We start from the raw sequence: 14,356 nt of genomic DNA, 5'->3' as shown, positions 1-14,356 counted from the left end.
TAAAGCTTCCTTCTTTTTTAGGTCAGGCCTGAGAGCTCGCTAAGAGGAAACACACTGATATTTGTGCAGGTGAATAAAAAATCCTCTGTTGGTTTGGTTTTAAAAAGGGTGTGTAAGGGACAGCTAAACAGAAATTATTGCACTGCATTTTTCCTCTAGGTTGTAAGAGGTCTATGTAAGCCTGAAATTAAAGACATTTTTTATTTCCTCAGAATGTCACTCTCTTTTATTTCCCAGTTTCCATGGCCTCGCTTTGAGTGATAAGACAGTGAGGCCCTTGTGAAGACACCAAGCCTGAGCAGACTTCTCCTAGCAACTGCAGCTACAGGATCCATTCACTCAGCTAGAGGGTTCTGCACTGAATATAGCTCAGGAAAGAGCCGGAAAAGAGTCTTCGGGCATTAATTTGTAATTGTGGGCTGTAGAAAAGCTGGGTCCACTCAAAAAGAGAAGGGGTGCATGCTTCCAGTGCTGGATCACAAAACTTTAACATCTGAGACCAAGTGGTTTCATTGAGTATAAATACTGGGGTTGAATATGAATATGTTTTGGTTTGGTTCTTTTTCTGTTTGCCTGTGTTTCTTGTCATTGTTAGTTGACCTGTGTCCAAAATCACCCCCTATACCCTTAAATAGTACATTTTTTGAGTGGACAGCCATTTGTAGTTGTGTCCGAAACCATAGTGGATGTTATCGAGTGCACTCATTCAATCTCACAATGCACCGCAATAATGAGTGTACAACCGATGTATGTTCAATGGCTAGAAAATACCCATAACGCACCATGACGACAGTGCTGAATGAATTCCCACGTCCCGCTAGATTATGGCGACTGTGGCTCAATCATCCATCCATCCATTTTCCAAACTGCTGGTCCAACGTGGCTACAGCATGATATCATACAGGTATAATTTCCTTTTTAAATTATTTAATTAAGGTTCATACATAGTTTCCATAACAGAGTTCAAGATAAATCTTTTCATCTTACTACTGGAGCTGCCGGTTTGCCAAGTTTCAAATGATTATTAAACGGCAAGCACAAACTATGCTAAGGCGACAGACCTTCAGGCCCAATTAGTATCCAATGTATCACTCGTTATGTCACTCATTTTCCTTCACTCCTTCAAGTGGACTATATTAGTGGAGTAATGTAGGGAATAGGGAATAGGGTATAGGGGGCGATTTCAAACACAGCCCTGGTTTCCTCTTGTGTGCCAGTTAATTACTGATCACGTTCACCTGTGGTTCATTTTGTTCCCTCGTTTACCTCTGTGTTTTTAAGTCCTCAGTTTCCTTTGTTCAATTGTCTGTTCTATGTTACGTAAAGTAAGGTTAGCCTAAGCTCCTTCTCATTAATCTAGCCTAGAGTTGAACTATTAGATGTGAGTCATGGACTTAGCCAAGTCTATGTCGATTTACTGGTGGCTCTGCTCTAAGGGATCTAGACTCTCTTGGGGCATAGCTCAGACTAGCTTGAGATTCTCATTTCAGCATTGAAGATTAAGGGCCCTTCCTAACATGGTTATATTAGTTACTGGGAGCAGTGTTGTGCAAGGTGTGTACCCCTGACACATTATTGGCTCAGGGCTCAGGCCTTTGAGTTTAAGTCCCTAGGTTTTTAGATTGGTTAGAACCAAAAGAGGGCAGGTATTGGTCACTATGGCGTAGTTGATATTGGCGTCCCCATAGTGTCAGCAACTAACGCAGTGTAGTGTTCCCTAAAAAGGGAATGTCTTGGGGTTACCTAAGAAAGGGAACGAGACATTGCGTCACATTGCCATGCTTCGGGCATCCCTGCATGTCTTTCTTCAAACAATAGAAATCTGATGATGTATTTTCAGGCGCCCTTCCTATTTGCTAGGGCATCCCTTGTGACATCATCACAATGCGTCAAAGGAACATTGTATGTAAAATGTGGTGTTTTCCTCACACAAAACCATTTCATGAGTCATGCAGACATGGTATTATTATGGTGTTTTTGGTCCATCTTCATTTTTTGGCGGCAGTGGCTCAGTGGGTCATGTAGGTTGTCTACAAACTGAAAGGTTGGTGGTTCGATCCCCGGATCCACCTGATCAAGTATCGCGGTGTCCATGAGCAAGACACCTAACCCCAGCTGCTCCTGATGAGCTGGATTTTAGAGCCTTGCATGGCTGGCACTGCAGTCGGTGTGTGAATGGGTGAATGTGAAGCAATATGTAAAGCGCTTTGGTGGCCATGGGTCTGTTAAAGCGCTATATAAATGCAGTCCATTTAAATATCTATTTTTGTGTTCTACGGAAGGAAGTAAGAACATAAAAGTTTGGGACGACATGAGGATAAGTAAATGATTTTTGGATGAACTATTAACTATTCAAGAATGATCCAAAACTATTGTATTAAACTCAAAAACATGTGAAAATGTGTTCTTAGACGGTTCTTTTCTGACCCTAAGACCCTAGAGCATTGAAATGCTATATGCTAGAATTGCACGGCAAGAGAAAAGGACTGGAACAGCCGGTTTCATGTTACATCAGCAGAAGCATAGTTAATGTGCTTCCACCTTTCCTGGATTCATGACAACTGACCTCTCCCATAATATATCCTAAATCAATTGGAGAAAGGAGCAAGCAGACAGAAAGTCAGTAATGCTGTGATTGATGAGAGCGATCTGAATATTTGTAAGCTGATAAGCCTCTTTTTTTTCTCTCTCTTCTCTGTCTCTCTCTCGCACGACGCACGCATCAGAAAGGATACAACATTGAGCAGCAGAGTGTGAAAAACGGAAAACACCTGAATGGAGTGGGTAAGTCTACACTCACGCGGCCTTGAGAACAATGAAAGCCGCCCAACAGCCCTGCAGAGGAACAATGTAATGTTGCCACGGCTCCTTCTGTTCAACGCAAATGTCTTTGACCTTGTTTCTTGAAACGTCACGGCTGAGTCAAAAAGACTTCAGAAGTTACATGCTCCCTGAGGTAAAATAATAATAAAGGCTTTTAAAAGTGTCATGTGCCACTGGCCTTGAAAAGTTCTTCATTTGATCTAGGAGCGAAGACAAGAAAGAATCTGTTTTTAATAGTTTCGCAGGCATCTTATTCGCAGCTTAATGCTAAGCTTAATTGTTTGGCAAGAAACCCCAAACTTGTGCAATAAATATAGAGTTAGAATTAAGTTGAATTTATTTAAATAGGGCTTTTCACAATACACATTGTTTCAAAGCAGCTTTACAGAAAATCATGATGTTAATGTTTATAATATCTTAATATATTCATGCCTTCTATTGTAGTCGCATTTAGCAGATAAGAGCTAGCCGATAATATAGTTCACGTTTTGGGATACAAGGAATCAAGAAGTTGAGCTATATTGGTGTTACATGCAGCTGAATCAGAGGCAAAAGCAGGATCCACGTGCAGCAGTGTTTTATTTAAATAAACTCAAAACTAAACAGACTTGGTAACCAGACTCAGGAACAGGACAGCCTGCATACAGCATTACAACAATACAAGAACTCACAAAGACTGGACTGAAACGCAGGGCTAAATACAGGGGCAAACGATCTAAACAGGATAACAAGGGGGCGTGGTTAACGGGAAACACCTGGGAAGACTTAAACAATCAACCAATGACACAACAGACAGGGGAACACAAGGCAAGATCACATGACTAGAACAGGGGATCACATGACAGACAAGAACCAGGGACAAGAAACAAAACCCAAACCGTGACATAGCCCCCCCTCTATGGGCGGCTCCCGACGCCTATCAAAACAAAAAAAACACAAGTTCAGGAGGGTGGTGAGTGGAGGCGGTCTTGGGGGAGGGACGGAGGGTCAAGTCTGTGCAGGGGGCAAGGCAGTTCAGGCGGCCAGGGTGGACCAGGCAGTGAAGACCCCTCGGGCGGCCACGGCGGTGAAGACCCCTCGGGCGGCGAGGGCGGTGAAGACCCCTCGGGCGGCCAGGGCGGTGAAGACCCCTCGGGCGGCCAGGGCGCTGAAGACCCTTCGGGCGGCCAGTGCGGAGAAGACCCCTCGGGCGGCCAGGGCGGTGAAGACCCCTCGAGCGGCCAGGGCGGTGAAGACCCCTCGGGCGGTCAGGGCGGTGAAGACCCCTCGGGCGGCCAGGGCGGTGACTCAGGCGCAGGAACAGCAGACACCGGCTCAGGAACAGCAGACACCGGCTCAGGAACAGCAGACACCGGCTCAGGAACAGCAGACACCGGCTCAGGAACAGCAGACACCGGCTCAGGAACAGCAGACACCGGCTCAGGAACAGCAGACACCGGCTCAGGAACAGACGACAACGGCTCAGGAACAGACAACACACACACTGGCTCGGGAACAGACAACACACACACTGGTTCTGGCTCGGGAACAGACAACACACACACTGGCTATGGCTCGGGAACACACAGCACACACACTGGCTCGGGCTCGGGAACAGACAACACACACTCGGGCTCGGGAACAGACCACACACACACTGGCTCGGGAACAGACAACACACACACTGGCTCGGGCTCGGGAACAGACAACACACACTCGGGCTCGGGAACAGACCACACACACACTGGCTCAGGAACAGACAACACACACACTGGCTCGGGCTCGGGAACAGACAACACACACTCGGGCTCGGGAACAGACCACACACACACTGGCTCGGGAACAGACACTGGCTCCGGTTCTGGAACAGACACCAGAACAGAAACAGCCACAAGGACAGACGTAAACACAGAAACAAACATAGAGCGATCAGGTTCAGGCGTGACTTGAACAGTCTCTGGATCGGCAGACGTGACTTGAACAGTCTCTGGATCGGCAGACGTGACTTGAACAGTCTCTGGATCGGCAGACGTGACTTGAACAGTCTCTGGATCGGCAAACATGACTTGAACAGTCTCTGGATCGGCAGACGTGACTTGAACAGTCTCTGGATCGGCAGACGTGACTTGAACAGTCTCTGGATCGGCAGACGTGACTTGAACAGTCTCTGGATCGGACGGGACCAGCGGCGAGGACTCTGGGCTCTCAGAAAGTACAGGGAGGACTTCCAGGCATTGTAGGACGCGGGAAGTCCTCTTCCTCCTCCGTCTCCGAGAGCGAGAGGGCGCTGGGCTGGACGGAACCAGCGATGAGGGCGCTGTGCAGGACGGGACCAGCGGTGAGGGCGCTGTGCTGGACGGGACCAGCGGTGAGGGCGCTGTGCTGGACGGGACCAGCGGTGAGGGCGCTGTGCTGGACGGGACCAGCGGTGAGGGCGCTGTGCTGGACGGGACCAGCGGTGAGGGCGCTGTGCTGGACGGGACCAGCGGTGAGGGCGCTGTGCTGGACGGGACCAGCGGTGAAGGCTCTGTGCTGGACGGGACCAGCGGTGAGGGCGCTGTGCTGGACGGGACCAGCGGTGAGGGCGCTGTGCTGGACGGGACCAGCGGTGAAGGCTCTGTGCTGGACGGGACCAGCGGTGAAGGCTCTGTGCTGGACGGGACCAGCGGTAAAGGCTCTGGCTGGACGTGGCTGACGTGAAGCTCCGGCTGGACGTGGCTGACGTGAAGCTCCGGCTGGACGTGGCTGACGTGAAGCTCCGGCTGGACGTGGCTGACGTGAAGCTCCGGCTGGACGTGGCTGACGTGAAGCTCCGGCTGGACGTGGCTGACGTGAAGCTCCGGCTGGACGTGGCTGACGTGAAGCTCCGGCTGGACGGTCTCTGGCTGGACGGTCTCTGGCTGGACGGTCTCTGGCTGGACGGTCTCTGGCTGGACGGTCTCTGGCTGGACGGTCTCTGGCTGGACGGTCTCTGGCTGGACGGTCTCTGGCTGGACGGTCTCTGGCTGGACGGTCTCTGGAAGACTGGCCCCTTGAACGACGGTCCTCTTGGCCCTCAACACTGACATCAGCGGTGGCTGTGCCACGGTGGACATCAGTCCTGGACGCCCATAGACTGATGCCATGGCTAGCTTGATGGCTGAAGTGATGAGAAGAACAGGCTGAGGGGGTACTACGGGCTCACGGAGCTCCTTTTCCTCCACGCCCACAGTAAACGGAGAACCGCTCAGCAAAAGAGCCAGGTCGATATATTCTTCCAACGAGCCGTGTGGATCATGGGCAGGCATCACAGACCAGAGTGGTTCTGATAATCCTCCACGGAAAAAGATCATCAGGCATTCGGTGCTCATTTGCACGAGATGTGCCAGTTCGACAAAATCTGCCACGTAGTCCTCAATGGATCGATCACCCTGACAGAGACGCAAGATTTGGATATCTGGGCTCAGGGTTGGCATGGCTGCTGCTGGATCTCGGTGCGGTGAGTTCTTCTGTTACCTGCAGCTGAAGCAGAGGCAAAAGCAGGATCCACGTGCAGCAGTGTTTTATTTAAATAAACTCAAAACTAAACAGACTTGGTAACCAGACTCAGGAACAGGACAGCGTGCATACAGCATTACAACAATACAAGAACTCACAAAGACTGGACTGAAACACAGGGCTAAATACAGGGGCAAACGATCTAAACAGGATAACAAGGGGGCGTGGTTAACGGGAAACACCTGGGAAGACTTAAACAATCAACCAATGACACAACAGACAGGGGAACACAAGGCAAGATCACATGACTAGAACAGGGGATCAAATGACAGACAAGAACCAGGGACAAGAAACAAAACCCAAACCGTGACAATTGGCTTGTGTGTATATATATATGTATGTTGTATGTATGCAGAACTTATATATGTACCTTTTTATAAAGAGCTGGGTGATAATATAGTTATATTTTATGCCGAAATAAAAAATCAGTCAGACAAGGTTTCCTGTATCGCTTGATGTTAGGGCACTGTATGTATGTGAACACACTTGGATATATCCAACTTTATATATAGAGCTTTGCGATAATACAGTTTACATTTCTGCGACGATATATAAACAATCACACTATATAGTACAGCTATAGTACAGTATAGTACAGTATTGCTATATATGAGTATACTCTATGTATGCAGATAAATTAGGATGCACTATACAACTTTTAATATATCCCTGACGATAATATAGTTTACATTTTTCGACGATATAACAATCAAGCTGTTAAGACTTGCTATATAGAATAGGCTACATACCGCTTAACGTGAGTTCACTGTATGTATGCAGGTAAGATTGGATATACTTAGTAGATGGTACTTATTCTTTATTAATTATTAAGTTGTTAATTAATCTGATCACAGGTATGATTGTATCTGATGATTTGCAATAGCTTCGAATGATTTGGCCCTATGGTGGCCCAGTAGTGCACAACACAACGAAATTTCAAAAAGCAAACAGAAGTTAACAACACAACGAAAACAAGCCACAACAAAACAAACTAAGTACTAAGCTCATCCAATCAGAATTTAGAGTCAGAACTGCAGTGTCTGTTTTTATAAAATTAGTTTTGAGTCTTTTATTTTTAATTTAAAAAAAAGTCACGGACCGTAAAGCAGTCGCAATAGCAAAATCACAAAATAGAAAATATCGTGATTGCTTTCATTGTTTTGGTTTGCACCAAGAACACATGGTTATTTAATAGCCTATATAAAACTTTTTTTTTCTGACAAAAATACAAATATTGTGATATACTCTTACAATGATATGAAATTCCTCATACCATGATATGCAATTTTATAACTATCATCCAACCATAACATATTCATATTAGTTTTAATATTAAAATTATTTTCTTATATAACTAACAAATCTCCCACAGAAGCCCCATTTCCAGTGTGAAAAAAAAAAACATTCCATGGATTATCAAGTTAAAATGAGCCTGATGGTCACGTCCAGAGATGTTGTTTTATGTAATCTTGAATGTTAACATGAACATTGCGTGATCGTAAGATGATTCACTCTGTATGTGTGTTTTTTAAATTTTTGTATTGCCTAGTGAATGAGTTTTTTGGTAGTCTAATAGTTAATGTGAGATTTAGCAGAAGCGCGAGAGAGGGAGAGATTAAGCCCTCCACTAATCCCATCGGACTCCTGAGAAAGATAGAGAGAGGAGGGCTGTGTGTGTGTGTGTGTGCGTGCGTGCGTGCGTGTTTGTGTGTGTGTGTGTGAGTGTGTGTGTGTGTGTGTGTGTGTGTGTGTGTGTGTGTGTGTGTGTGTGTGTGTGTGTGTGTGTGTGTGTGTGTGTGTGTGTCTGTGTGTGTGTGTGTGTCTGTGTGTGTGTGTGTGTGTGTGTAAAAAATAAAGTTGGGAGGAGCAGGAGGGGCGTATCTTTGATGCCCAGTGGTCACATGACTGTTTACACTGTGAGAGAGGAGCCATGTGTGTGAAGAGCAGAAACTCAAAAGAAACGGCTCTCACATAAACATGTAGGATATCTCACACACACACATAAACGAACACAAAGGCAACCGCAGGATGGACCAGAGAGTTGAGCACAGTTTGTATCCCCCTGAGGGCCAGCCCAGCAGACCCAGAGATGTACTTGTTAAATCAGGTAAGAGAGATACAACAGACTGTGGCTGAGATTACAGGATGCTGAACTGATGATGCTGTATTGTGCAGAAAAAAATTACTAGTGGTCTGTATTTGAATACCAAGGATAAGATAGAATGAATTAATAGATTTGTAGTATTTATTGAGTTTCAGTGTATTATTACTATGTAACAACTCAGTTACAATATAGTAATTACAGATGCACAAACTGTTTTATATCAAGATACATTCACACTGATGCATTTGTTATGCTTTGCAACAACAACAAAAAAGATCTGTGCCTGCTTTAAACATTTGTTTCAGGGTTAAATGTATAATGTTTTAAGAGCAAGCAGGTGTAGTATATAAAATACAAACTAAGAAGGCAAAAGAATGACATGAATGACACTTAAATAAATCAGTTTGGTGAGAAACAGGAAGCCTTGCTTTCTCCGAGCAACTTGTTACTCATGGAGTTTTGCTGCACAGTGAGGCAACAGACTTGATAAACTCTTTGATTGCCATTAGAAATACACCATTTGACATTTTCTGAATTGTATTTTTGTCAGCTTGTGGTAAACGTGTGGCATTTTTTAGGTGTCAGTAGCATAGGTTAAGTGACAAGCAGGATCATCTTTCACAATTTTGTTGTTGTAATGTTTTACCAGCAGTATCTTACTTTATGTTTGTTTTAGCTGAAAAGCACAAGGTCCACAAGGTATTTTTGCCTGATGGACACCAATAAACCCTGCTTTGTGTATTTGAACAGTTATCTTAAATCATCCATCTCAGAATACCCAGCTTTTAAACAAACACGCCCTTCACCAACATATCTTGGAAGTCTATTAAGCAATTTCTATGTGAATTAAACCTCAAAGGGATAGTCACCCAAAAATGAATACAATACATATTTTACACACCATAATGTTGTTCCAAAACCGTATGACTTTAAATGATTTAAATGAACCGTAAGAATATTTTGAATAATGTTTAACTGTTTTAGCCCATGAAATGGAGGTCAGTGAGGTCCAAAACATCATTGCACCCCACTGACTTTCATTGTATGTTTTTCTTCTAAATATATTTTTCTGTGTTTTCTACAGAATAAAGAAATGCATGCTGGTTTGGAACTACACAAGAGTGAAAAAAATGACAGAATGTTCATTTTGGAGTGAACTATCCCATTCGATTCTATTATATTCTGTTGTATTCAAGTATTCTGAAATAAAATAGCTTAGGAAAAAGATAACTCTTTTTATTTACTCTTCCAGTCTAGATTTAGATGCTTGAAATAGGTTATATTGTGCTATTGTCCTTAGAGACTGCTGCGTTGTTTCTTGCTGGGCACCTTTATAATGCTAATTCCCTGTCTGAGAGCTGTGCCTAAATTTTATGGCTTGCCAAGGACTAGTATTCAGCAGGGATTATGGGAAATGGCACCGCACTTCCACACAAACACACCCACCCATGGGAGAATGGGATCCCAGGGCATCCTCTGAGAATGCTGACGTCGCCATGACAACTGTCAGCATTCTATTTGTATACAATCCAATGTGGGAACAAACTAACTTCTTATGTAACAGGGGATTTTTTTTGTCCAAACAAAAATGGTATTTTTAATACTGAATGCCTGGTTATCAACAAGACAATACTGCATTTGATGTGATGCAGAGGAATCTAAACTCTGCTACCAGTATTGCCTTAATGGGATAGTTCACACAAAAATTAAAATGTACTTACCCTCAACCCAGGTGTATAAGACTTTCTTCTTTCAGCCAAACAAAATCTGAGTTAAATTGTAAAATATCCTTGCTCTTCCCAGCTTTATGATGGGGGTGAATAGTAACTGAGTTTTTGAAGCCCGAAAAACGCATTTATATCATTATAAAAGAACTCCATATGGCTCCAGGGGGTTAATAGGCCTTCTGAAGCGAAGCAATGCTTCTTTCCCAGACAGCAACATAGTGTCGGCCCAAATCCGGCACACATGTGGTACATATAGATTCCACACGGCCCAGATGTGGGCTGGATCTGGGCAGAGACTATGTTGCTGTCTGGGTTGTAAGAAAAATATCCATATTTATAACTTTATAAACTATAATCTCTGGCTTCCTTTAACGGCCGTCTGCGAGTCTAGTTCTGGTGGAGGAGTGACCTCTGAATGCCTCTCACGGTTCAAACAAACAGGGCTGGGCAACAAACTCAAGCTCCTCCGACATTTTTCTTTAAAAAATCTTGTTTTAGACTTCTAATTCTTGAGCGGTGTTTTGTTTTGCTATATCCTCTGCGCTTCTGTTTTCGTCAATACGTCATGCGTCAGGTCAGAGGTCACTCCTCCGCCGGAACTAGACTTGCGTGCAGCTGTTACCAGAAGCCAGTCATTATAGTTTATAAAGTTATAAATGTATATGTTTCTTACAAAAACACAACACTTAGCTTCAGAAGGCCTGGGAAGAACCTGGATTTTTTTTTTGGCTGAAAGAATGGCTTATACACCAAGGATGAAACACCTTTAACTTTTTTTTTCTTTTTCATGTAATCCTAAATGAATTCAGATTCTTAAGGCACATTTCAGAGTGTTTTTGATCGGAAAATAATAGTGGATATCTGTTCATACTCTGCCAGGACACCTGTGTGATTCTGAGGGGAAATGACTCCATACATCCACTAAATATCAAAGAAAAGTGCAGTTCTAAGAGCATCATTTATTTGCCACTTTGTCTGGTGTTTTGTAAGCTAAAGCAATAAAATTCTGAAATGATCAGAAGTGTCTAAATACTTATTTAGGACCATTGTATTTCAAAGCATTGCCATGGTACTGTACTTTCTTGAAAGGGTTAGTATATTAGCACACTTTTAATTTTAGTAGTCCTACTTAATTACTTTTGGTTATGCTGGGTATATAAGGAAACACCTGCTGTAGCCACACAAACAGACACCACACAAAATCGAATTAACCCCACAATGTATCATGCAATTCTTGGAAATAGACTCAGATCTGATCAGCAGAAGCCCTTGCCTTTCCTGTCTGTGTGACTCCAGGGTATGTGGGGGATGTTGATAAATACATTATGCCCATAATAGAGGGATATTCACTTTCAGGGCAGACACAGTCCACCGTCTGTTGCTCTTCACCATGTTACTGATCCCTAATCGATCAGATCAAGGACAGGCTTCCAGAGACACGGATTATGTAGCAATACAAAACATTTTGCAGCGCTTGTGTATATGTGTATGTGTATGTACTTTTATCCCATACTGAATTTTATCTGTAAGCTCTGGATTAATACACAGATATCATTTGTATTTCATAACCATGACGCAACATTCTCGCAGCACATAACATTGAAGTGGGCCACACACGCTAACACAGTTTACTCAGTTAACAGCAGGCAGACATTGCAACACATTCATTTGCAAAAAAAGTAATATTTGAACACACAATCATGAAAGGAAACCAAATGAAAAATATTCTGGTGATGTTACAGGCTTTAACTCTAGTGTCCACTGAACAAGATCACTTGAAATATACTTAACTGTCTCACAGAGACAGATATTTGGCCAACACTTTACAATAAGTTTCATTAGTTAACATTAGTTAACTCACAATGAGCAATACATTTGTTATTGTATTTATTAATTCTTTGTTAATGTTAGTTAATTGAAATACAGTTTGTTCATGTTACTTCACAGTGCATTAACTATAATGTTAACAAACACAACCTTTAGTTTTAATAACGTATTAATAAATGTTAAAAATTAATATTAACTAAGATTAATAAATGCTGAAGAAGTATTGTTCATTGGTAGGTCATGTTAACTGAAGTTTTTAACTAATGAAACCCTATTGTAAAGTGTTACCGATATTTTTTTGTAATAATTATGTAAATATTTATATTTCATATGACTTTTTTATTATTCCTACCTAAGCCCACATACTGTGTATACTCTCTGACTTCCTTGTGCCAAAACGCTCTCTGACCAATCAGTGCTTATAGATTCACAATCCTCATAAACATGAAATATCTCTTTTAATGGATCAACAGCATTCGGTATGAACAAAATAAGGTCCATATCAGCAAGGTTATTCCAATGGACTGTGAGAGATTTACTTTTAGCTTAATTTTTTCTGATCCATATGACATTTTCATATTTTAATATTTTAGCAAAATTGTGTTTATCTTTTGCCATTAGAGGAAGTGAAAACAACAATTTCGAGAGCAGTCGTCAACTGTGCAATATATAAAACTTCTGTAGATCTAAAACTATTTTTTCATTTTCTGAAAGAAAATGTGGTGTTTGTCCCAAATGTATGCTGCCACATAATGTATTGTGGGTTGCATGCATATCATTCTTATCATTCATCTGTAGCATGAAGTGCTATTGAGTGAAGTGATACGTATAGTCTTTGGATGGTTTGTTCCCTTACAGAGAGTATGAGCAATAATAATACTGATAAAATAAACTGAGAATATAAGAAAAAAGGATTTAGTGCGCAAGAGACGCAAGAGTATTATTTTATAACTTAATACTTAGAAAAGGTTTTAAAAAAAAAGGGGGAAAGCTTTAATTACCTGTTTGAAAAAAATCTTTGGTGTAAACTTGATAACCTATGGGCTACAAATACTTTCACATGCATGAATTCCCTTCATCATCTTTCCTGTCATCATCAACATCATTTCACCCCTGTACTCTTCTCATGCACTCTGATTGAGAAGTGCTAAGAATTGAGCTCAGCTTTTTGAATATTGAATGGTGGAGACTGTCTCTGGTTCCTCCTCCAAGCATAGCATTGTTCTGAGCAAGCTTCAATGCATATGACACCTGATCTGCTGTCACTTTAACACGGATCACTGCACTTTTAATCTGTCCTATCCTGAGAGGAGTGTCTTTATGCAGTTGAGCTGGCTTGCATTATGGGCCTACAAGTTTGTTGTTTAGTGGTGATGAATTACAAATTTGTCTGAACCAATACTAATTTAATATCCGCCTACTTTTCTAAACATACTGACTACACTGCATTTTCTTTAAGCAAAATATTTCTTCTCTCTTTTGATTTTTAGAGTGAAATATGCCAGAGTGTGTTATTTATTCAATTTCAGGGGAACAAAAACACAAGAGCAAAACGTCTCGGTTACGTATGTAACCCTAGTTCCCTGATAGGGAACGAGACGCTGCGTCAAACGCTGCGGGAACGCCCCTGCGTTGTGCGTCATGAAGCACGTATGGAATCAGCCCAATGGAGAGATGAAACGTCATAGGCGGGTGACGTCATCGACCAGGAAACTATAAAGCACCCCAAAAACACAAGCGCATTAGCTTCTGATAGGCTTGAAGGAAGCGCTAACGGGAGTGCCGGGAGTATGGCGGAGCGACGCAGCGTCTCGTTCCCTATCAGGGAACTAGGGTTACATACGTAACCGAGACGTTCCCTTTCAAGGGAACTTCGAGCTGCGTCAAACGCTGCGGGAACGCGAATACCCACGTCGCCATAGGACCAAATGACCGTCATGTGAGACTAGCGCACAGAGGACGAGAGCACCTGTGCCCCAGGGGTAGAGCTTAAGTCTAGGTCATAGAACTTAATAAAAGTATGCGGTGAAGACCATCCAGCCGCATCACAAACATCACTCAGGGAAACCCCCGACAAAAGAGCTTTAGAAGCAGCCATACTCCTGGTAGAGTGAGCTCGGACAACCAAAGGTGAAGGCTGGCCAGCCGACTCATAAGCAAGTGAGATAGCCTCAACCACCCACTTGCTCATTCTCTGTTTAGACGCCGGACACCCTTTCCTGGGTGGCCCGAAACATACAAAAAGTTGTTCTGATTTCCTCCACAGGGCAGCTCTATGGACATAAGCGTCTAATGCCCTAACAGGGCAGAGTGAATTAAGTTTCTCCTGGTCCGATGACATAAATGGAGGAGGACAGAA

The 14,356-nt window shown here is 43.1% G+C and overlaps 1 protein-coding gene across 2 annotated transcripts in view; it reads left to right on the top strand.

Annotated features, from left to right (window-relative positions):
• The window catches only part of LOC143711244 (protein FAM107B), a 62,501-nt gene that overhangs the window by 19,444 nt on the left and 28,701 nt on the right, over positions 1-14,356 (top strand). Inside the window, exon 2 of one of the 2 annotated variants that reach the window (XM_077202570.1) lies at positions 2,727-2,784. In XM_077202570.1, coding sequence (XP_077058685.1) covers positions 2,727-2,784 — 58 coding nt within the window. Of the gene's footprint in view, positions 1-2,726; positions 2,785-7,974; positions 8,447-14,356 lie in introns of those variants that run through there. The other variant, XM_077202571.1, reaches the window with a different exon arrangement.

This window comes from Siphateles boraxobius, unplaced genomic scaffold (assembly GCF_051911475.1).
Source record: "Siphateles boraxobius isolate OS27281-9 unplaced genomic scaffold, OSU_SipBor_1 5, whole genome shotgun sequence".
Taxonomy (NCBI): Eukaryota; Metazoa; Chordata; class Actinopteri; order Cypriniformes; family Leuciscidae; genus Siphateles; species Siphateles boraxobius.
The sequence above is the reverse complement of the archived record's forward strand: the minus strand, read 5'-3'. Positions and strand labels throughout refer to the sequence as shown.